The sequence below is a fragment of the Perissodus microlepis genome, chromosome 19 (assembly GCF_051167445.1).
Source record: "Perissodus microlepis isolate ML-2025 ecotype Zambia chromosome 19, ASM5116744v1, whole genome shotgun sequence".
In the NCBI taxonomy this organism is placed as follows: domain Eukaryota; kingdom Metazoa; phylum Chordata; class Actinopteri; order Cichliformes; family Cichlidae; genus Perissodus; species Perissodus microlepis.
In genome coordinates this window covers 17,240,197-17,262,612 of record NC_140479.1, presented here as the reverse complement: position 1 = coordinate 17,262,612, position 22,416 = coordinate 17,240,197, and the positions used below count along the sequence as shown (strand labels likewise).

Genomic DNA, 22,416 nt, shown 5'->3' with positions numbered 1-22,416 from the left:
CCCCCTGTGTGTCAGACTTCGGTTCTTTAATCAGCTAGAGGATGAGCTCCAGTCACACCAGCATGAGGAGCAGTGGCTGAGGGACAAAGGCAACCAGCTGGCTCAGAGGGATGCAGAGTTGGCTGGAGAGGTACTGAGGGAAATCAGCTTGCTAGAGACTACATGGGAAGACACCAAGAGGCTCATTGCAGAGAGGTACAGAAGTAAAAGCAATGGGGATTCCTTCATTCTAACATGTTTTTAAGTGTGTTTGAGTGTCTTTAAACACATTTTTCTTCAATTTACTGTATTTTCCAGTTAATTTATAGTTAAAATGAAACAAACTCATTTCCGTTTGACAGACAGGAGCAGTGCAGTGTCCTTACTGAGCTTATGAGAGAATACCAAATCCTGAAAGCCTCCCTCAGCAGCACTATTGAGAGTGCTGAACCTTTGCTTGAGATAAGCTCTGTTCTGAAGGACCACGAGGAAACTAGGAGGTCACTAACCAAGGTTGGAACAAAATATATATATATATATATATATATATATATATATATATATATATATATATATATATATATATATATATATATATATATATATATATATATATATATATATATATATATATATATAAATCGCTTTTAGGAATTATGCCTCTATTCTTTTTCTTATATTGAGGTTCAAGACTACATTGTGTTACTTAAGTACTTTGCTGTCTTTACTTCATTTGTAGCATGAAGCAGTGAAGGTGGATCTGGCTGCCAAGCAGCATGAACTAGATCAGTTTTCCAGCAAAGGAAAACAGCTGGTGACTGAACTAAAGAAGGTCCCCGAGTGTGACTCTCAAATGATGAAAAAGGATATGGAGACACTTGTTGACCAGTGGTTGGATGTAAGCCTGACTTTAAGAGTTCATTTCTGAAGCATCAATGTTATGCCTTGTTGTTAACAATAAAGTTCTCTACTTGGGTTTTTTTTTTTTAAATCGGAGAAAAAGACTGGACTTCTATCTGTGTTGTGTCTATGTGTTAACAGAGAGCTTTGCAAGCTATACTCTGTGTAAGATGTACAACAGAGCATAAAGTTAATCTACTGTGGATTAAGGTTTACTGTCCACCCAGTTTAATCAACAATGGTAAAGTGTATTCCATTTCCCAGGTGTCTGAGAGGGTAGATGACAACATTGATCGACTAAACCAGTGTTTGGGCCTGTGGGATGATGTGCGTAAAATCAATGATGATATTGAGAGCTGGACTGGCACAAGTGTGATTGAGCTAAATGAAAGCCTGAACAACCTAAACAACAGCCAGAAGATATCAGCAAGGCTTACAGAGTTGAAGGTACAGTAAGATATATGATGTCCTGGGTTTGGTTGTTGTAGGTGAGCTTGTGCGTGACATGCTTTTCTCATTCGACAACACCACAGGTGGAACTTGGCGAGAAGGAGCAGAGACTTGAAGCCCTGCAAAGTAAAGTGGCAGAGTTGAAGAAGTGCAGTCAAAACCAAGAGACTCCAGCTAAACTACAGGTACTAAATACAACTCTGGTTTATGGTGGGACTGAACAAACAAATATTAGCTCAAGCGCTGCAGATGAACTGGTCTTTCTTCAGTAAATACCACAGGCCCTTACTGTGATTGTATTAGGTGTTGGAGAATGACCTGCGCAAAAAGATCTGCACTGTCCAGAAGCTACATGAGCAGGCTAAGGGAAATCTAATGGACTTCAGTTCCCAACGGAAACAGCTTGAAGACTACATCTCACAGATGTCTGCATGGCTAAAAAGTATGGAAGATTCTCTAGTTTCTTCTCCAACTGGATCAGATCCTGAGGACATATGCAGAGTGAAGGTACAGTCTAAATAATAACCAATTTAAAATTATAGCCCTTACAAAAATATTGATGGTGAATGCAATGTGTTTCTATGAATTTGAGAAAGAAGACAGAAATGAGAAGTTACAGTGATAATCAAAACTACATTTTTAACATGTTTTTTAGGATCTCCAGAAGGAGCTGCAAAATCAGCAAGGGAGTATTGACTCCACCAGAGAAAGCCTCAACACGTTGTGCAGAAAATATCCATCTGAGGAGCTGGCTGGTTTGGGTTCAGCTCTCACTGATCTTATCAAGACTTATGAGTCTGCAAACCAGCTTTCTGCAAGGACACTTGCCTCACTGCAGAACGGTCTTCAGCAGCAGTTCAATGGTAAGAAGGCTGGCTGGATAAAAATGTACAGCTATACTGCGTTTTAATGGGAATCCATGCTCGGTGTAAACTTTAATCCTGAGGAAGAAAATTATTAATTGTTTAGATTTGATTCTGTCTAAGTCTACACCTGATGTTAATTCTCTTTACCCCCAATTCCTCAGACCTAGTTCAGGAGTTTCATCGCTGGCTTTCAGAGCAGAGGGAGATAGTGAAAGAATGCTCTGACCGATCAGGAGACACTCAAATTGTGGAACGCAAACTGCAGAAACTGAAGGTACAGTGACTACTACCACTACAGTAAATAATCTTTAATCTTTGAATATATAGTAATAGTGAAGACTTTAAAGGTTTTGAATAGGTAAAAATCATAAGTAGGTGTCACTGATTCAAGATGTGATCAAATACAAAATTGCCACTTGTATTCACAAGTTTTGGCATTGACTAACAGCCAAAGAAGTGTTTTTAGAGGATGTTACAATGATGTTTTACTTGATCAATTAAATGATGTAGCATCCACAGGAAGAGGTTGTATGTGCAGTATCTGTGGTTAAAAGCATAATGTCTTTCCTCTGGCTCTGGATGCTGCTTGTGCGATGGTATGATTCACATGTGAAGGAGTTCGAAACTAAAAGTGATGTGGATTATCTATCAGGGCGCCATGGATCGTGTGGAGGAGGGTGAGGTACGTCTGACTCAGGTCTGTGAGGAAGGAGAGAAGCTCCTACTTCATCTTCCCAAAGCCAGCGCTGGGCAGGTCCAGCAGCATCTTTCATCCATCCAGCAGGACTGGGACAGCTTTGTGGAGCAGTGCAGACAGAACCAACAGATCCTGGAAGACAGTGCATCTCTTATGAAAGGGTGAGCACCTCTGCTGAACTGCATCTGTAAAGCCCTTTGTAAGCCCGCTATTTATAAGCGAGGCATTTTGATTTCCTTGTAGATTTGAGGGTCGCCTTAAGAAGCTCAGATGGTGGTTGGAACACATGGAAAAGAAAATGACCACCGATCTGCTTGAAGCCCAGCAACGTGGTCCTGAAAAGGCTGTCCTGGAACAAGTGGAGGAATACCAGCAGGAAGTGCTCAAAGAAAGGTGCTAACTATACACGTTTATTTGCCAAGGAAAGACTGTTTAGTGCATTATCATTGTTTCTGAATGTGCCCAAAAGATTCAAAGCAATTAAACATCCTACCTTTCTACATGCAGGGATTCATTTGAGCGTCTCTGTCAAGAGGGGCAGGCACTTAATGAAGGTGGGCGAGGTGATGGAAGTGAGACAAGAGTTTCTGCTCAGCTTCAATCACAACACCAGGCCTTGCTGAGGCGTGTGAGAGAGAGGCTGCGCAGTTGCCAGCTCACTTTGCAAGAGCAACAGGCCTTTGAAGAGACACTACAGGCTACCTGGACCTGGCTCAATGGTGTCCAGGAGCGCCTGGCTTCACTCAACAGCACAGTTGGCAATAAAGAGACTCTGGAAAAAAGACTAGGCCTTGTACAGGTCAGTAAATAATGTGTACCAGAAATGCAGTTATTTGGTTCACAGTGTTGTCTGGACACATTTTGAAGTGCATAGATCTTCCTTACTGTTTTCTCATATGTTCAGGATATCCTGCTAATGAAGGGTGAAGGTGAGGTGAAGCTCAACATGACAGTAGGAAAAGGTGAACAGGTTCTAAAGCACAACAGAATGGAAGGGCAAGAAGCTATTTGTCTGCAGCTCCAGAGCCTGAAGGATGCCTGGGCTAATATGTTAATGACATCTATGAGTTGTCACAGGTAGGAAACATGTCCTCTACACGGCATCTGATAAAAGTTACATTATCTACATTACGTGATGAAATTTTGTCATTTTCTATAGTCGTCTGGAGTGGACAGTGGCTCAGTGGACCAGCTATCAGGAAAATAAAAGCCAGCTGCAGCAGTGGATGGAGTCAGTGGAGCAAGAGGTGGGGATGACTCTGCCTCAGCAGCCAGGCCTCAAAGAGAAGTCGGCTTTACTTGAGCGCCTCAGAGCCATCCAGGCTGACGTGGACACTCATGCAGCAGTCCTGTCACGCCTAACAGACAAGGCGGTGGAGTTGCATGAAAAAACTGGTGATCAGATTTTTGGACCAGAGTCAAGGGCAGAGCTCAATGCACACTTTGCTGATATCTCGGCTGTTGTCAAGGTGATTTAACTTCAGGCATATGCTAAATGGTGCTTACAAATAATTACTGAATCATTGATCATCAATACAGGAAAACAGGACAGCTAAACAGAGGCTGCATCCAAGAAGCTGACTCATTCATAACTGACAGTGTTTTCATTGTCTTTTTTTTTCCCCAAAGGGTAAAGTACAGTCCATGCAAAACATCGTGTCTGAGCATGAGCAATATCTTGATGCTGTAAGAGACTTCAATGACTGGCTAATTTCAGCAAAAGAGGAACTCCAGCGCTGGTCTGACCTGTCAGGAGACTCAGTTTGCATTAAAAGAAAGCTCTCCAAAGTGCAGGTGAGGAAGCTTAATAACCATAATTGCTTATATTTAGGGCAAAAAGTATTTGAGGTTATTTAGTTTTTCCACTGTGATGCACGTCTCATATTCCAGCCTGAAAACTTCCCCAAGTAAGCACTAGGGAGACAACCATAAGGAATCAAGATATTCTTCCTCCATGCTTCTTAGCATCAAATAAGGGCTGGACATGAATCCCAGTTTTTTGTGCCAGAGGTAGCAATAATTTTATGATTTTGGCCACAGTCAAGAGCTCAGTATAATTAAGTTACCCAGTCAGCTGTGCCATTTAAAACCTAAGAAATTGTTATTTTATATTTATTTATAAAAGCCTCTAAAATATGGAGTGGGATTGTCAAACTGATAAAAAGGTCCTACAGGCAGAAAAAAATATTTAAAATTAGAATCAGATGGAAGGAATTAATACACTGTTTAGTTTTTTCAGACCATGAGTGTGACTGAGCAAACAACTGGTTTACTGAGCGCATCCTGAAAACAAATATTAAAAGCGGGCTACATTAACTACTGAGTTTACAGGTTTCTCAGTTGACAGATATCTTCTCGCTATATCCAGCGGGGGCACAGTTTGCTGCTGTTTACAGATTTAATTAGTAGAAATTTGCATTTAATTCTTTGCCATTCCTTTGGATCTTTCCAGGAGTTGCTTGATTCTAAGCAGCGAGGCAGAGAGAGGCTGAACCGGGTTCAAAGATGCGGAGCAGTGGCAAGAGACTACACCGGATCGGGGGGATATGAGACTATAGAGCGAGAGGAAGCAGCCCTGTTGTCATCATGGGAACAGTGGGAGCGGGCAGCACTACAGACACGCGCAAGTCTAGAGACCACACTCTCACAGATAGCAAGCTCTGAACAAGAGTTCAACAGCCTGTCAGCACAGCTGGAGCAGGACCTGCAGGACTTCAATCGACAGCTGCAGGACTGGCGACTAAGGCTGACCCAAGCAGAGAGAAAAAATGACGGAGAGGAAGCTGTTAAGGGCTGGCAGATAGCAAAGGCAAGTCTTGGCTTTAGTTTGGTTCCAATGATAAGTTAATATTAATTGACGGTCCATAACTTCATATTTGTTTTCCATTTAGGACACTTTGGAGGAACTTGTCAAAGCTGAGCCCATGTCTGATAGTCTAAAGACTAAACTAAACGATCTGTGCCGATTCTCCAGAGAAATGGGAACACAGTCGGAGAGAGTGTCTGCTCTCATCAAGGAATACAATAGGTAAGTAAAAGTAATGATGTTTTTTCCAATGTAGACCATTATTTTATACACTATACTGTGTGATACATTTTTTCATGTATTTAAAAATGATTGATCAAGAAAGTTATAACAGAAAATAAGAAAATACAATCAACAATTTCAGATTTGACTGGAAATAATGACATTAACAGAAAGAAATTCTTAAATTCGTCATGATTTGTTTCTAGTCTGAGTCTCCAAGCCTCCAGGGAGTGCCAGGGCAAAGAGAAGCTGCTGGAACAAGGTTTCCGCTCCGCCTTCAGAGAGTTCCAACAGTGGTTGGTTAATGCTAAGATCAACACGGCGAAGTGCTTTGATGCACCTCAAAATCTCAGTGAGGCCTCGTCTAGTTTGCAGAAAATTCAGGTATAGAACTAACTAAAGACCTAGCATCTATATCAAATATTTCAGCCTAATAATTGATCTTCTTGTCTCTTTTTTTCCTTAACAGGAGTTTCTAAGTGATAGGGAGCAAGGTCAGTCAAAGCTGAATGCTGTGGTTGTGAACGGTGAGCTTGTCTCTAGTGTCACAGCTAAAGATAAAGTTGATGCAGTTCGGGCTAAAATGAACACTGCCAGAGAGGACTGGAAGAACATGATGTCCAGTCTGCACAACAGAGAGACATGTCTGCAAGTGAGCATTCAAACACCCCTTGTCATTAACTGGGGGCATCTTATTCCCTAAAACCATCAGTGTAGAAATCAGATTTATGCCAAGTGATGCATCAGTCTACCTGTGTGTTTCAGAATCTTGTGTCACAGATGAAGGACTTTGAGGCGAGTGCAGAACCTGTTCAGGACTTCCTAAACGCCACAGAGCTGGCTGTACAGGAAAGCAGCACAAGACTTCATGATCTCACAGCCAAGAAGTTGGAGCTTCACAAGCTACAGGTACTAATGTTCAAAATCAACCAGACTTGGAACACCCATAAAGGCCAATTATGCCACTCAGTTTAAGTGTGAACCTAACTTCCAGTGACAGAAGCTCTCCATTCCAGCTAAGTTACAGAGTTAAAGCATTGCTGCTCTTCACTTTAGATGCACTACCAAGAGCTTATGCTAACTGCAAATACTTTCTGCTCCTTTGCTACTCATGTCTTTTTAACAGTGTCCTTAATATGAGTTAATATATTTAACCTATGAAAAGACCTTTTATAATATTTTTCATTATTTAAACTTGTCCACTGACTATTTTCTGAGGGCTCGACTGCATGTCATGACCAAGAGCTTTATTGAGACTAGCGCTGGCACGATATCTCTTTCGCTTTCCTTTTTGTCATGTTCCCATCTCTAACTCCTTGTTGTTTGTCTGAATTTAACTGTCTTATATATCTGTGCGCCAGCTTGCATGTGTCTTTGATAACCTGCTTGTGCTTTTCCAGTCTGTGCTTGAGGAGTTAGCCTCTCAAGAGGTTCAGCTGAGCAGGCTGAAAGAGAAGGCCAAGCTGTTGTGGGACGAACATGCTGCCGGCAAGGGTTTTGTGCACCGTGTGTCACAGCTCTCTGCTCAGTACCTAGCTTTAACCAACCTGACAAAGGTAAAGTAATGCTTACCAAACTGCTTGTGCACTGGGGCATTTCTGGGGTAGGCGTGGAGAGAGGACAGAGGAACTAGACTGGACAGAGCTCTGACTTAATAATTAATAATTACAGATGATAACTGTGATGGTACTAACTTACCTAACTAAACACTGATTCCTTTGTTTTGTTATTGCAGCTCTTTTAAATGAGGTTATACAAACTAATTTAAATGTATCTTTGCAAGATATCTAAATCTGCATGTGCACTTTGAAGTTTGAAAGTGTGAAGGGGCTATGGATTCCATCTGTCTGGTAACTTGCTGGTTGTGTCTGCCTTATGGTTCTGCAGGAGAAGGCATCACGAATTGATCGGATAGTCACCGAGCACCAGCTTTTCTCCCAAGGTTTAAAGGAGCTGCAGAACTGGGTGGTTGACACCAGCCATATGTTGCAGACTTACTGTGCTCCCACAGCTGACAAAAATGTTCTTGACAGCAGGATGATCAAGCTGGAGGTATACCAAGTCACTATTGTTTTTCAAAAGTAAAACATACCATGTTTAATACCAGTATAGGATTTTAATAAATGCACATGGGTGGATTTTGCAACAGGCTTTGCTAACTGCACGTCAGGAGAAGGAAATTCAGCTGAAGATGCTGATCACAAGAGGAGAATCAGTTCAGAGGAACACCTCAGCTGAGGGAGTGCCTGCAGTTCAAAAACAAATACAGGAGCTAAAAGATTCTTGGGATGCTCTGCTCTCTGCTTCTATTCAATGCAAAAGGTTTGTGCATTACCAAAAGTAACAGCAAGTACTGTTTGGTTGCTTTATAGTGCATTCTTTAGTAAATGTATTTCCATGGAGAGTGTAAATGATTTACTTTGAGGCTGCATCTGTATTTTCAGTTTTTTCATGTCGTATTATCGCTGTTGCATCAAACACTGTCTCACGGTATATTAATCTTTAAAATTGATAGTCAATTGGAGGGCTCCCTGTCTCAGTGGACCAGTTACCAGGAAGATGTACGCCAGTTTGTTGCTTGGATTGAGCGTGTTGAGGAGAGTCTCGATCCTGCTGATAAACAGTGCCCAGAGATGAGAGATAAAACTGCAAATCTGAGCAAAGCTAAGGCACTGAAATCTTCTACTATTACAACTACTACATACTGTGTGCTAAATATACAATTTATTGTGTTAACCTTATGCTCTAATAGTCTTACAAGCATATTGTTTCAGTGGATTGTTAATTTTGGGCTTTCAGTTACTGTATGAGGAAGTGCTCACCCATAACACCCTACTGGACACCATAACAGCAAAGAGTGCCAGCATCACTGAGAACTATGTCACTCAGCTGGAACTCCAAGATCTGCAGGAGCGCTATAACACTGTCAAAGACAATGCAATGGTAATAACTCAACACATTTGACCAGTGCTAGAATCGTATGCAGAATTTCAGTTTCAGTGTTACAGCTTGATACAAAAAAATCAACCTAAAGATGTCTGCAAAAGAATGCTTTTTTTTTTAAATAAAAAACTACAAGTGAGACTCATCTGTGGGTTAATTTAAGAAAAATAATAGCTCACACTGAATTTTTATTGCTCTCCACTTCTTCAGAGGGCTGTTGGCAAAGCAGAGGAGCTGGTGAAAGCCCACCAAGAGTATCAACGGGGCCTTCATGCATTTGAAGAGTGGCTAGAACAGGAACAAGAGAAGCTTGGCTGCTACACCCAGCTGGAGGGTGATGTTGATATGCTGGAAGAGACTCTCCAAAAGCTACAGGTCCAGCAATTATTACTGTGGAAATTATCACTCAATAAGGATTAAATGGTTAGAAAACACTAGCATGGAGTATATTATGTGAAAGCAAGCATTTATACAATTACAGGAACTACAGCTTCACTGCACAGAGGGCCAGGCTTTACTAAACACTCTACTGGTGAGTCGAGAGCTGGTCATTCCCTGGGGCTTGCCTCAGCTAGAAGACAGAGCTCTAGAGACGCTTCAGCAGGAGTGGCGGCTTTACCAGGCCCGGCTATCAGACACCCGAGCCCAGCTCAACAGTGCTCTAGCCAAACTTCGGCAGATGGAGCAGAAGTTCCAGCGTCTTGACAGCTGGCTAAAGGGCATGGAGACCAAAGCACAACTGCGTAGTAATCGGCGATCTGACCGTGCCACTAAAGATGCTCAGCTTCAGCTCATAAAGGTTAGTGTAGTATACACAAAAGGTACACTTGTGACAATCTTTTCTGAGTCGTACAGATCTGCAGTGTTATTTGTAAATAATTAGTTGCTCATATTATTGTGTCACTCATTGTCTCCTCTATCAGGTCATTTAGGTTTTCAAGTTTTCATGGCTGAATGTTGAAGAAATTAATTTGCTCTGCAGTCAAGTAATGAATATAATAAAATTGAATTATCCAAGTCTGGTCCTGACATTAATAGCATGCTTCTTTAATTAGAGCTGGCAGGAGGAAGTGCTGGTTTATCAAGAAGAAATGGAGGGCCTGAGTCTTTTGGCTCAGCAGGTTCTTGATGAGACACATATTAGCAGCAGGATCAGTACCAGAGCCACCCAGATCACAGCCCGCTACCACGCCCTGCTTCTGCATTTACTGGTAACGTGATTTTGAACACAACGTCACTGGAACTGCAAATATTACTATGCCTTTATTGACATTGTGAATTTATATTTAGACTGATAATCATGAGATTTGATTAGTTTAAGTTACCCTAAGCTTTTGCCTCCTCTTTAACTTTTTCTTTGTTATGTTTACTTCTTTTTTTACTTTGCAGGAGACTATCAAACAGCTCCAGGAAGAGGTGTCTTGCATCGAAGAGGCACAGTGTGTTTTCACGACCTTCTCAGACTGGCTCAGCACAGCTCAGAATAACTTCAGCACTGTGGCTATAAGTGTTGATATAGTGGACCGCTTTGCCATGGAGAGAAAGATGAAGAAACTAGAGGTATAGTTTATTAAATAGCATCTCTTCTGCTTATACTATCTATAAAGACGTTCACAGGATTAGACCTAATACAGAAATGAATTTGTTTTTTTCTAAAGCCTGTTTGGGCTGGAAGTATTATGTCACAATAGAGACATCGATCACTCATGCTAGCCCATGTCATTTCAGGCTCTTCAGGCTGACATGGAGCAGGGTCACATTTACTTAAAGGCAATGAGGGAGAAGACAGAGCGAGCAATGGCATTCTTGGAAGAGCCTGAAGCTGAGCAGCTCAAAGAGGAGGTGGGCACACGACTCTTCCAGCTTGAGGAACTTATGACAGCTCTGCGCACAGAGCATAGCTCCCTTGAGAAGTGCATCTCCCTCTCCAAAGACTTTATGGATAAGTACAAGGCCCAGGCCCAGTGGGTGATGGAGACCAAGAACCTTTTAGCATCAAATGTAGAGCCTAAAGCTGAACTTTACCAGAAGAAGGCTCAGCTGGCAAAGTACAAGGTAACTTCATACTGCTAAATCCTTTTTAGCTTTGCACCAGTGAGAGAATGAACTTGACAACTGCTTGATTTACATGCAATATGTTTCCTGCTTGTTATGCACGCAGACCATCCAGCAGACAGTCCAGTCTCATGAGTCAGCAGTGAAATCTGTCACTGAGAAAGGAGAGGCACTGCTTGATACAGTAAACGATCCAACTATCAGCGAAAACATGAAAAGGTTGCAGGCTGATTATCAGGATCTGTGCCTGGCTGCTAAGGTATTTTTAACTGTTTCCTACTCAGATATAACTAATACAACTTGGAATGAAGGGTGTGAAATAGGTCCAATATCCTACATTTTAATCATTGCTTGTGCTATTTTTATTATAATATATGAGCAAACATTAAAAAAGTCAAACTTTGGTCCAAAGCCTATACTTTTTCAGGCGTAATTAAAAAAAATACACAGAAATGCTTTTTGTTGTGTTTCAGGCACAGGTCCAGAACCTTGTGGAGTGGGTGAAAGAACATGAGGATTACAACAGTGAGCTGCAGGAAACTGAGAAGTGGCTTCTGCAGATGTCCAGTAGGCTGGTGACCTCAGACTCCATGCAGACCAGCAGTATGGAGATGGCCACTCAACAGCTTGCCAGACACAAAGTAATCAACTTCATATTTCTTGTTCAAAGTTTCAAAGCATTGATGTTACAGTTTAAAGTAGTAGTCCAAAGTTAGCTCTGCTTTTCCTTAATTCAACAGCTTTGCTCTTGTGTCATCATTTTTAGGCTATAATGGAGGAAATAGCCAGTTTTGAGGAGCGTCTTGCCAGCTTGAAGCAGAAGGGAGAAGGTCTTGTTGCCAGTTGTACAGACCAAGTTCAAACCAAGATCAGTCAGCAGGTCCAGGCTCACATACAGGGAACCAGTGATAGCTACTCTGCAATCTGCAGTACTGCCCAACGTGTGAGTAATTGAAGAGGAAGACAATACTCTTTTGTTTCTCAAGTGTTTTGTTTAAAAAAAAAAAAAAAAAAAAGGAAAGCAAATCAAAACTGAAGCATAAAGTATGTAATGCAAAACATATTCCACAGGTCTACCAGAGTCTGGATCGGGAACTGCAGAAACATGTTAATCACCAGGACACATTGCAGCAGTGTCAAACGTGGCTCTCTACTGTACAAGAGGAGCTTCAGCTCAATGATCAGGGACCATCTGGTCTGCAGGAAGCACTGAAGCAGGTATTTAGCACTGCACAGATTTTCAGTCTTTCAGTTATTTTTCTATAACTCATTTTGATTATTACTTTTGCAAACACAGGTAAAGCACTACAGAGCACTTCAGGAGCAGGCCAGCACTTACCTAGACCTGGTTTGCTCTGTGTGTGACCTGTCCGATGACGCCGTAAGAGTGACAGCTGCGGAGGTCCAGCAAGTCAAACTCACGGTCGGTATCTTTTTTACCTCCTGTTGCAACATAAAAGTGGATATAAAGCGTGGATATATAATCATAATATAGGTAATAGTCACTATTTTGCAATACGCTCGACCAATTTTTTTGGTATGTTGACAGAACTGCAGACCAAGTGCAAAATATTGTAGCATACTAAAGCAAGTTGGCTGTTAATTAAGCAATTACTCAGTATATGCTTTAATAAGGCATGCAGTGTGCTAGTGCAGACACATATACACTTTAAAATGAGTCATCTTGCAAGTATTGTACTGACCGTAGAAAGATTTACCATGTGTTTGTGCAGATAGAGGAACGGATGTCCAGTGCTCAAGCGCTTTCAGAGGGCTGGAGAGAGATCAAGGAACAGAAGCAAGACCTAACCAGCCTGTTCCAGGACATGGAGCAGCAGCTTCTCAGCCTCTCCAGAAGGCCAGCAGAGCTGGAGACCAAGATAGCACAAAACATGCTGTCACAAGCCAAGGTAGGATACATTATCATAATCATCAGTCCTTCATTAATGCACAGATAGGTTTACTCTTTTTCAATAATAACTATCAAGTATCCCTTGCTTCTGTACTTATATTTCTAAATTAGGTTTTACTGTATGTTTTCACTTGCTTTTTAACCATACAGCACAGTGAATCTTGATCTGTTCCCTTGTGATTGCAACATTTTTGGCCTGGGTTTTGATGGGATTAAAGTGAGATCTGCTTGGTATTTGGAAGTATTTCCGGTGACCATCCCCTATACTCACTCAGGAATGCAGCCAGCAACTTCAGTCCAAACAGAGTATCCTGACCAAGATGACTGAGACCGTGAGCAGATTAACAGGCGCTCAAGAGTCTCCAGAGCATGCAGAGCTTGACCGTCTGAGCCATTCCTGGCTCGAGCTCTGTCACCAGGCCAACAAGCTCCAGAGCCAGAGAGAGGAAGATCTGCAGAGGTCTAAAGAATACCATGAGTGTATCGCTGCAGTGGAGGTGCTGTTTGAACAGGTGTCCAAAGAGTGGGACAATTTGGCCAGGTGTGTTTTTATATGAACTATACTTCAATTCAGGAATAACACAGCTTTTGAAAGTTAAATTTACATTTAACTTGGGAGGTAAATATTGTCCTCTGGGCAGAAACTGTCAAGAATAATTGTTCATCAAAAATAGAGTTTTTTTCCTAGAGTTGAATTTCAGCTCTGTAATCAAGAAAATGTAATCTTTATTGTCCACAAATTTAAGGAAATGTTTTTTTGTGTGTGTGTTTACAGAACGGATGCCGAAAGTTCATCTCAGCATTTGGAGGCCTTGAGGAAGCTTGCAATAACTCTTGAAGAGCAAAAAGGCACTCTTGAGGACCTCAAGGATCAGAAACAGAAAGTCATCCAGCATTTGAACTTGGATGACAAAGAGCTGGTTAAAGAGCAGATCAGCCACTTTGAGCAGCGGTGGTCTCAGATGCAAAACCTAATTGAAAGAAAAATCCAAGACTCAGTCGTGACCCTAGAGGATATGCATCAAGTGGAGGCCCGTCTGAAAGAGGCTCGAGATTGGGCTGAAGAGCAGCAGCCTGCCCTGTCTGAGGCCATGAAAATGAGTCCTCCTCCTGAGCTAGCTCAGAGCTTTCTCTTTGATCACCTGAGCATCTGCAGTGAGTTGGAGGCGAAGCAGCTCCTCCTGGCTCAGGCCATGGCCGACGCTGACAGGGTGTTAGCGCGGCTGGGCCTCAGTGAACGACAGCATCTGCAGCAGCTGATTTCCGACACACAATCTGAGGTAGAATCTTTGAGTGTGAAGGTGACGCAGCGCAGAAAACACCTCAGCAAAGCTTTTACTGAGAGGACACAGTTCCTGATGGCTGTAAGTCAGTCCATCTCCTGGGTCCAACAGAATGAGAAGAAGGCTCAGGCAGAAGAGTACATTGCTTTGTTACCTGATGACCTAGCCAAGCAGGTCAGAACCTGTCGCAACATCCAGAGCAGTCTGAAGGCCTATCAGAGCGAGCTGACATCCCTCTGGTCTCAGGGGAGAGACCTGATGAGGGATGCGAGTGAGGAAGAAAGGAATGAGATTCTCACAAAGCTGCAGGAGCTGCAAAGTATCTTTGACAAAACCCTTCATAGATGTGGCCAGAAACTTCAAGAACTTGAAAAAGTGCTTATATCTAGGAAGTATTTCAAGGCTGATTTAGAGAAAATATGCCAGTGGTTGAAGCAAGCCGATATAGTCACCTTTCCTGAAATAAACTTGATGGTTGGAGATGCTGAACTGGAAGCACAGTTGCTGAAGTATCAACAAATAGTTGAGCAGGCAATTGAGTATGAGAACCTCCTCCTAATTGTACAAAGAGCTGGCCAGGAAATATTGCCGACTCTGAATGAAGTTGACCACTGCTATTTAGATGAAAAGCTTAACACCCTTCCTCAGCAGTATAACAGCATATTAGCACTAGCCAAAGAGAAACAGGAGAAAATCCAGCAGGCCATTATTACAAGGAACGAGTACAAGTCTTTCATAGATATCACTCACAAAGCACTGAAAGAACTTGAGGAACAGTATAATAATCTGGGGACTCAGCCAGTAGGCTTGCAAACAGAAGAAGTTGTCAGCCTGCAGAGTGATTACAAAGCAATTCAGAAAGATCTGAGCAACCTGGGTCTAGCAGTGAGTGAACTGAACCAGAAGAAAGAGGGATTTCGTAGCACTGGCCAGCCGTGGCGCCCGGAGGAAATGACCCAGCTCGTGAGCCTGTACAATGGACTGAAGAGGTTGGTGGAACAGAAAGTGGAGCATCTGGACGAAACCTTGGAGTCGTTTGAGGACCACAAGGCGATGGCTATGCAGGTTGACTCTGAGTTAAAGGCCACAAAAGAGCAGCTGGTTAAAGTGAATGCAGAAACGCAGTCTGCTGAGGAGAGGCTAAAGAACTACCATGCTCTGGCAGGGAGTCTCCAGAGCGCCAACTCTCATTTGTCAAGACTCATGGAGCAGATGGACACTCTTGCTCCTCGTGTGGACCAAGCAGCCCATGATGCCTCGAAAGAGCAAGTGGTGCTCTGGCAAGAGGAGCTGCAATCCTTACAAGCTGCAGTAGGGGAGCTGATCGAAGAATGTGAGAACAGGTTTATCCAAAGCAAAGACTTTGAGACGGAGATGAAAAGGACCCTGGACTGGCTGCAGCTAGTCAGGGATGATCTTGACTGTGCTGTGATTGTGGATGTCAGGGTGGAGAAGGTCCAGGAGGAGATCAGGAAGCAGCAAATCATGCAAGAAGAAGTGCAGTCCAGGCTGAGAATTGTGGCTGCTCTCAGTAGCAGGGAAAAACAAGAGTTTATCAGTGCCAATGAGCTTGTCCCAGCCCACGTAGATACAAGTCTTGAAGAAATGGCAAAGCTACAGGCAGATGTTCAGAAGGCACTGACTGCCAAACAGGTGGGAACAGCTTTAGTGAATGTAAATGTTTCATTTTTGAAGTTGTTAGCTGTTCAGTGAATTAGATCGACGTTTCCTCTTCATATTTTTCTCATTTGATTTTTTTTGATTAAGATTACTCTGGAGGAAGCCTTGGTGTTGTGTCAGAAATACCACTTCAGGATGCAAGCAGCGTGCGAGTGGCTCGAAGATGCCGTATCTTTCCTGCAGCAAGCTAGCTTGGGTGTGGATGTGGAGAACTATGAAGAGTGTCTGAGGCAGCAGGCAGATATCATGGCCACAGAGCAGGAGTTTCTCAGCCACCTAGAGGAACTGCAAACCCTCCTTCCTCAGCTGGAGAAACTGGTCAACCCTACTGCTAAAGAGCAGCTACGGGTGAGTGTGGAGTCGGCAAAGCAGAGAGGCGTGGAGGTTCGAGATCAGCTCCAGTGTCACCAGGAAGTCCTTCACAGGTAATAAGAAAAGAGTCTGATCATGCAATCTGCCCTTTATCTGCAGTTTATTGTTGGTGTTTTATAGTGGTACTTTATACTTGAATATATTCTGTTTTTCTCAGCTGTGTGGCCCAGTGGAAGTCATACCAGGAAGCAAGGCAGACTGTCATCGAGCTTATGAATGAGGCTGAAAAGAAACTGACTGAATTTTCTACTGCAAAGGCAGCTACAAGCCAAGAGGCTGAAGACAAGCTAGGCAGTCACAGAGTATGATAGCCTATAATATTATTTTATTCAATAGGTGGTGCTTCTGTGAATGCTTCATGCTACTGACATTCTTTCAATTTTTTCAGTCCCTTGTATCTCTGGTGAATGGCTTCCAAGAGAAGCTGAGTGGTTTAGAGGAACAGGCAGCTCAGCTGGAGCTGGTGGGGAGTGACGCCAGCAAGGCCACCATCAGTCGCTCCATGACCACTGTGTGGCAGCGGTGGACACGATTACGCAGTGTAGCACGGGGACAGGAGAGAGTACTTGAGGACACCGCACAGGAATGGAGGACTTTCAGAGAGAAGGTACACTGCAGCCAGTGGGGAGAAATAATATTTTGCTAAGTATGGAAAAATAAAGATTTGCAGTAGAAAACATCTATACTTATGTTTCTTTATATAGATGGTGAAGGTTAAAGCGGTCTGCGATGAGCTCCAAAGTCGTTTCCCTGACAGTGCTGTGGAGAAGGCTTCCAAAGCCACTTTGCAGTCTCTGTTAGACCAGCATGATTTATTGAGCCAAGACTTGGAGCGGGAACTGTCCTCCCTGATGCTGCTGCGCCAGTACGCACTCAGTCTGCTGCATGATGTGGAAGTGCCTTCGCCAACAAATGGACAAGATGAGCTGCCCAGCCTGAAGGAGATCAGAGCTGTACAAGACCGAATGGAAAGGTAGGAAGATGAGAAACTTTAAACAAGTCCATCTGTAGCGATCAGAGATGAAAAATTGCTCTTCGAAATGAAGTTCGATCTATGTTGCTGTTCAGAATATAAGATGAATTAATTATCTATTTGTCTTCAGCCTCTTGACACAGTCCAGGACCAAAAGAGCTCAGGCAGCTCAGGAGCTGCGGGACAGAGAGGAAGTGGAGAAGGAACTTAGTGTTGTAAAAGCCTGGATACAGGAGACCAGGGAACTTCTTCTCAATCCCACTCCAGACATTGATTCTCTGTTGCAGGAGCTTGAGGTATATCAAGCTAAAATCTGTATTAAAAGAATACTGTTGCTCACACTATACCTCAACTAAGTCTCCAAAATATTCTGTTCTTTAATGGCCAATATCAGTGAAAGTGTTTGATGCCAAAAAAGGCTAAATAGGTCTTCTCTTTATTGCGCATAGGTTGTGCATGGAGATGTGATCACTTATTGTCAGAATGTGGATAAATTAGCAGAGCAACAACAGAGCAAGTACCTGGACCTCTACACTATACTCCCTTCAGAAATCTCCATGCAACTAGCAGAGGTCTCACTTGCTCTGGGTGCTATTGAGGATCAGGTACTCTACAACACACACAGCCCTGAATATAAACTAGACATCAATGGGCATCGGTCATATTTGTAGCATTTGTCACTTCTGTCACTTCTTTTCTCATCTATTTTCCAGGTTCTTTCCAAGGAGAGAGAAAATCAGAAAACCAGAGAAATAAAGGAGGACTTCAGCTCCAGAATCCATGACATGTCAGAGAAACTCAAAGCCATCTCCACTAAATTTAAGGAAAAATCTCCTGATGTTGACCATGCCAAAGAAGAGGTCAAGGTAGAATGCTTACTTTGTGTTTGATCGTATTTTATGTGTTGTTGATAAAGGAAACTCTAAAATTACACTTTTTTTCATTGAGAACTTTCATTTCATTGATATAAACTTTTATGCACCGATTTTTTTTCTCAGAGTCTTTTTGAAGACTTGGATACCTGCGGTCGCACTCTTGCAGAGCTCGATGCAGCTGTACAAGAGTTTGGCCGCAGAAACCCCCTGCTGGCCAAACAGCTAAGTGATGCCATCAGCAAGCTGTCAGAAATGCATCATCACACATCAAGACTGGCAGACTGTAGAAACAACTGGCTCAAAAAGGTTTGTTTGTAAACCTTTATATAACAATAAGTTATATAAGTCCAACATAGTAATAAAGGTAAAGAGAGTTTACATTTTCTTATTGTGGCTTTTCAGGCTATCTGTTATTTAGATGAGTATAATGAGATGCTGGACTTCATTGTGAGGTGGTCAGAAAAAGCCAAAAGCCTGGTGAGGGCAAACATCATCTGGAACTCCTCTGTTCATCTGCAGGAACAGATACGGATGTACCAGGTGAGTCGGCGTGTTTTTTAAAGTGTTATTAGTCTCTCTAAAAAAGCAAAATCTAAATGGGTGGACATGGCTTGAGCTGGATTGATGCATATACACGTAAACGTGCTCACATTTAGTCATAAATGGGTTCTGTTTTTTTGTCTATGGCAAAGTTAGCTGTTGTACGAAACAATGCTGTGACCCTCTGGACACCGTACCACTAACCTTTCTCTTTCTGTACTCAGGCTGTCCTGCGTGAGTCTCGAGAGCTGCACGGAGACCTTGAATCCATGGCAGAGAAAGTAGAGCTTCTATCTGAGGTGCTGCAGGTCGAGTCTATGAGCCAGCAGGTTTGTGAGCTCAGTCGACACACTGAGGAGCTTCAGCAAAGCATCAAGACACGACTGCAGAGTCTGCAGGATGCAGACAAGGTACAGAAAAATAAAAGATTTTGTTTTTGTTTCACTTGTTAAGATTTTTGATAATCTCTATTTTAGTTTAAAATCATGTTTTACTAGTAGAATTTACCCAAAGGAGCATTAATACTCGTAGCACTTTGTGAAAATTATCTTATGGACGTCTGTCTTCAGAGTATGGAAGCCCTGGAGTATGAAGTGAAGGCCCTCCATGTTGCTCTGGAGCAGGTCCAAGCTACACTGACTTCACCAGAGTTGGCACGCCAGAGCCTCAAAGAACAGCTGGCTCAGAGACAGGTAACCAAAAAATATGAATGCCTTTTATTTATTTATTGTTAATAAAGAGCCTCAAATGTTCACTTTTCATCTTGTGTATTTTAAACATTTTCATGCACTATTAACTTTACATTTTTACAGCGTCTGCTGGCGGATATGGAGAGCTTCAAGCAGCAGGTTCAGGCCGTGCAGCTATGTCAGAGTGCACTGCAAGTCCCAGAGGAGGTGATGCCTAACCTTGCTATCTGTCGCACAGCTCTGCGCCTGCAGCAAGAAGCCAGTCACTTGCAGCATGTAGCCATTCAGCAGTGCAACATCTTACAGGTACAGGGGGACACTACTGCTGCAGCACAATAACGTCAACGCTGTATTCACAGAAAATATGCAACAATGCTGGGTACTGATAGAAAGTTACTTGACACCTTTAAGGTGTGTTTTGAGTCCTTTCAAAGTTGTAACCAAAGTTTCTTTCAATTTTTAATATTGAAAAGTTTACTCTTTTTACATTCTGAGATTTAACGAATTATGTAATATTAAAACTTATTTCACTTCACTTTTTTCAGGAGGCAGTGGTGCAGTACGAGCAGTATGAACAGGAAGTCAGAGATCTACAGGGGCTGATAGAGGAAGCGCACCGGGTCATTCAGGACAGACCAATCCCCACCAACAACATCCAGGAACTGCAAGCCCAGATCCTACACCATGAAGTACAGTACTTTAACTCTTTCACTTTGCCCGTCTTTCTTCTTAAGAAAAACAGGAGCCTACTGTGTGAACATGTGCTGTATTCACTGCTGTATTTGTTATTTTGATTAAAAAAAATCCTGATATCTGCTTGTCTTTCATACTGAGCTTTATATGTAACCCATAATTGCTATATAACGTCTGTATGTATTTTGTGTTTTTGACTAGGAACTTGCCCAAAAGATCAAAGGTTACCAGGAGCAAATCGCCTCACTCAACTCAAAATGCAAAATGCTGGCAGTGAAGGCCAAGCACGCCACCATGCTCCTGACAGTGACTGATGTAGAGGGTCTGCCTGAGGATCTCCAGGAGATGGATGGGGAGAAATCAAAGAAATCTGCAGCTCAAGCTGTCGTGGTAAGAGAACATCATGCACAACATAATGTACTGATGGCTATAAAGTTTGTGCTGGATAATAAACAAATATGTTGACCTATTCTACTGTTTAAAGCTTTAGCATAGCCTGGATATTTTTCTTTAATTCGCTCCTGACAGGTCTGTTGTGGAGCTTTTAGGTTTATCTACGCCCTGCCTGTGCATCATCTTTTCCGATTTACCTTGCATGTCTGCTCTTCTGTTTTCCTGCATGGTGTGCCAGATGACAGCTGGACGCTGTCACACCCTGCTGTCACCTGTAACTGAGGAGTCTGGTGAGGAGGGCACTAACAGCGAGATCTCTTCTCCTCCTGTGTGCCGTTCTCCTTCTCCCATAACTCACACTGAAGCAACTGTAACCAAGGTTTCAGCCTTCTCTCTTCTTTTTGTTCGAAGTTGTTGAGTAAAAAGATTCTCTTGTGTAGTGTAGATGACATTAGATTTGCATCTTCGTGTAAGTATTTCTGTCTGGTTACTATCCATTTAATAACGTAACTTCTGATGACACCCGTTAAATTTCCCTTTAGATGGGACGAGGGACACTCACAAGAGCTCCCATTCAAGAACTGTATGACCCAACCTTTGAGTCTGTGGCCAACTTAGATGACCTGCAGCGCTCCTGGGAGAGTTTAAAGAATGTGGTATGTGAAAGTCTTCATCTTCATGCTTTTTTAATAAAAAATGTCGATTACGAGCACGTAGATTTGAACATTTTTTAATAAAACACTGTTTTCAGCAACTAGAAACAATGTTATGACTTTGGTATTTGATTATTCCTTGTTAATGGTTATCATTATTAGTGTATCAATGGTATTTCAGACCTTTTTTATACTCTGTTTTGTCTTACAGATCAGTGAGAAGCAGAGATCTTTGTACGAAGCTCTCGAGAAGCAGCAGCATTACCAGGGTTCACTCCAATCAATCTCTTCTAAGATGGAGGCGTTAGAAGCCAAACTCAGTGAGCCTCTGGAGGGAGATAAAAGTCCGGATAGCCACATAAAGGCACATAAGGTTTGTCACATACAGAAAGGTCTTGCATATTGTGAAGATTAGAGAGCTGAGTTGAGGAAAGTCAGACTTGTCGAAGATGTATTTATCACCTTGTTTTGAATCTTTAATATTATTTTTATAGGATTATGGTATTTTGTGTAAACATTACATCACTATCTCAGTTCTTGCTTGTAAACTGAGTAGGCTAACTTTTGGTTGTTTTGTAAAGGGTCTGATAGAAGAGATTCAGAGTGCGCAGGAGGAAATAGACCGGCTGCAGACAAGCTTCACGGAAGATTTGGCCACTGATGCTGTGGACTCAGACATGGCTGACCAGCTGGCCATGCAGTCCTCCCTTGCCGTGTTAGCTGAGAGGATGGCCACCATCCACATGAAAGCCTCGGGGAAACAACAATTATTAGAGGTATTTTTTGCGAAAATCATATCAAATAGTAGAAATAGTTGTTTTATTAATTAATCAAACTTTGTTTCTCGAATACCAACTTAGAAAGTTGTTATAATAACTCAAATTGGATGTGGCATCCTTCAGGAGCGTGTCAGTGACCGCCTGGAGGGTCAGCTTCAGGAACAGGCCGTACAGCTCTATCACACCCAGGCAGATGAACTGGACCAGTGGTTGGGCAAAATGCGCAGTGCTGTAATGTCCCTCCTTGAACCTAAACTTCCAGAGGAGACAGATATGGATAATCAACTGGCTGAATGTCAAGTAAGAGTTCCCCCTGCTGTTCACCCACAGTAATGCAGCCTCAAACACTGCTGTACTTGAGAATATTATTGGATTTGTGAATATAAATGTGGGGTTAATTAATAATGCATGTCACAGGAAATTTTCAGAAATGACAGGTGGATGTCTGGGATTACTTTTTAGATGCTCAGGGATTTTTTTCTGAGCACACTAGTGCAAATCAGATTTGTCAGTGGATTATTTACCTACGTCTCATCTTTCAGTATTTTGTCCTTATTACACATGGATCATTTCAGGGGGTCAGGGGCCTTTCAGTGAGTAAACAAGCGTATTAGAGGAGTAATAGGGACCTTCACATGGCTGGACCTAAGTGACTG

At 42.5% G+C, this 22,416-nt stretch overlaps 1 protein-coding gene across 15 annotated transcripts in view; it reads left to right on the top strand.

The window, feature by feature from the left end:
• The window catches only part of syne1b (spectrin repeat containing, nuclear envelope 1b), a 74,598-nt gene that overhangs the window by 29,331 nt on the left and 22,851 nt on the right, over nt 1–22,416 (top strand). For 14 of the 15 annotated variants that reach the window (XM_084915572.1, XM_084915567.1, XM_084915581.1 and 11 more), the window contains 56 exons: nt 16–195; nt 342–492; nt 719–877; nt 1,144–1,326; nt 1,413–1,514; nt 1,633–1,836; nt 1,985–2,192; nt 2,357–2,469; nt 2,848–3,053; nt 3,136–3,285; nt 3,400–3,691; nt 3,797–3,969; nt 4,052–4,361; nt 4,522–4,686; nt 5,345–5,701; nt 5,784–5,920; nt 6,127–6,304; nt 6,390–6,572; nt 6,686–6,829; nt 7,321–7,476; nt 7,808–7,972; nt 8,070–8,242; nt 8,436–8,589; nt 8,720–8,863; nt 9,074–9,238; nt 9,345–9,662; nt 9,919–10,074; nt 10,253–10,423; nt 10,592–10,918; nt 11,025–11,177; nt 11,392–11,559; nt 11,685–11,861; nt 11,990–12,136; nt 12,216–12,341; nt 12,652–12,828; nt 13,106–13,371; nt 13,606–15,766; nt 15,881–16,218; nt 16,323–16,467; nt 16,554–16,772; nt 16,870–17,138; nt 17,269–17,434; nt 17,588–17,743; nt 17,852–18,004; nt 18,137–18,319; nt 18,416–18,553; nt 18,778–18,963; nt 19,123–19,245; nt 19,366–19,548; nt 19,788–19,931; nt 20,137–20,325; nt 20,567–20,707; nt 20,871–20,984; nt 21,193–21,354; nt 21,563–21,757; nt 21,884–22,060. In XM_084915572.1, the coding sequence (XP_084771698.1) occupies nt 16–195; nt 342–492; nt 719–877; nt 1,144–1,326; nt 1,413–1,514; nt 1,633–1,836; nt 1,985–2,192; nt 2,357–2,469; nt 2,848–3,053; nt 3,136–3,285; nt 3,400–3,691; nt 3,797–3,969; nt 4,052–4,361; nt 4,522–4,686; nt 5,345–5,701; nt 5,784–5,920; nt 6,127–6,304; nt 6,390–6,572; nt 6,686–6,829; nt 7,321–7,476; nt 7,808–7,972; nt 8,070–8,242; nt 8,436–8,589; nt 8,720–8,863; nt 9,074–9,238; nt 9,345–9,662; nt 9,919–10,074; nt 10,253–10,423; nt 10,592–10,918; nt 11,025–11,177; nt 11,392–11,559; nt 11,685–11,861; nt 11,990–12,136; nt 12,216–12,341; nt 12,652–12,828; nt 13,106–13,371; nt 13,606–15,766; nt 15,881–16,218; nt 16,323–16,467; nt 16,554–16,772; nt 16,870–17,138; nt 17,269–17,434; nt 17,588–17,743; nt 17,852–18,004; nt 18,137–18,319; nt 18,416–18,553; nt 18,778–18,963; nt 19,123–19,245; nt 19,366–19,548; nt 19,788–19,931; nt 20,137–20,325; nt 20,567–20,707; nt 20,871–20,984; nt 21,193–21,354; nt 21,563–21,757; nt 21,884–22,060 (12,280 nt within the window). The remainder of the gene's footprint in view (nt 1–15; nt 196–341; nt 493–718; nt 878–1,143; nt 1,327–1,412; nt 1,515–1,632; nt 1,837–1,984; nt 2,193–2,356; nt 2,470–2,847; nt 3,054–3,135; nt 3,286–3,399; nt 3,692–3,796; nt 3,970–4,051; nt 4,362–4,521; nt 4,687–5,344; nt 5,702–5,783; nt 5,921–6,126; nt 6,305–6,389; nt 6,573–6,685; nt 6,830–7,320; nt 7,477–7,807; nt 7,973–8,069; nt 8,243–8,435; nt 8,590–8,719; nt 8,864–9,073; nt 9,239–9,344; nt 9,663–9,918; nt 10,075–10,252; nt 10,424–10,591; nt 10,919–11,024; nt 11,178–11,391; nt 11,560–11,684; nt 11,862–11,989; nt 12,137–12,215; nt 12,342–12,651; nt 12,829–13,105; nt 13,372–13,605; nt 15,767–15,880; nt 16,219–16,322; nt 16,468–16,553; nt 16,773–16,869; nt 17,139–17,268; nt 17,435–17,587; nt 17,744–17,851; nt 18,005–18,136; nt 18,320–18,415; nt 18,554–18,777; nt 18,964–19,122; nt 19,246–19,365; nt 19,549–19,787; nt 19,932–20,136; nt 20,326–20,566; nt 20,708–20,870; nt 20,985–21,192; nt 21,355–21,562; nt 21,758–21,883; nt 22,061–22,416) is intronic. The other variant, XM_084915578.1, reaches the window with a different exon arrangement.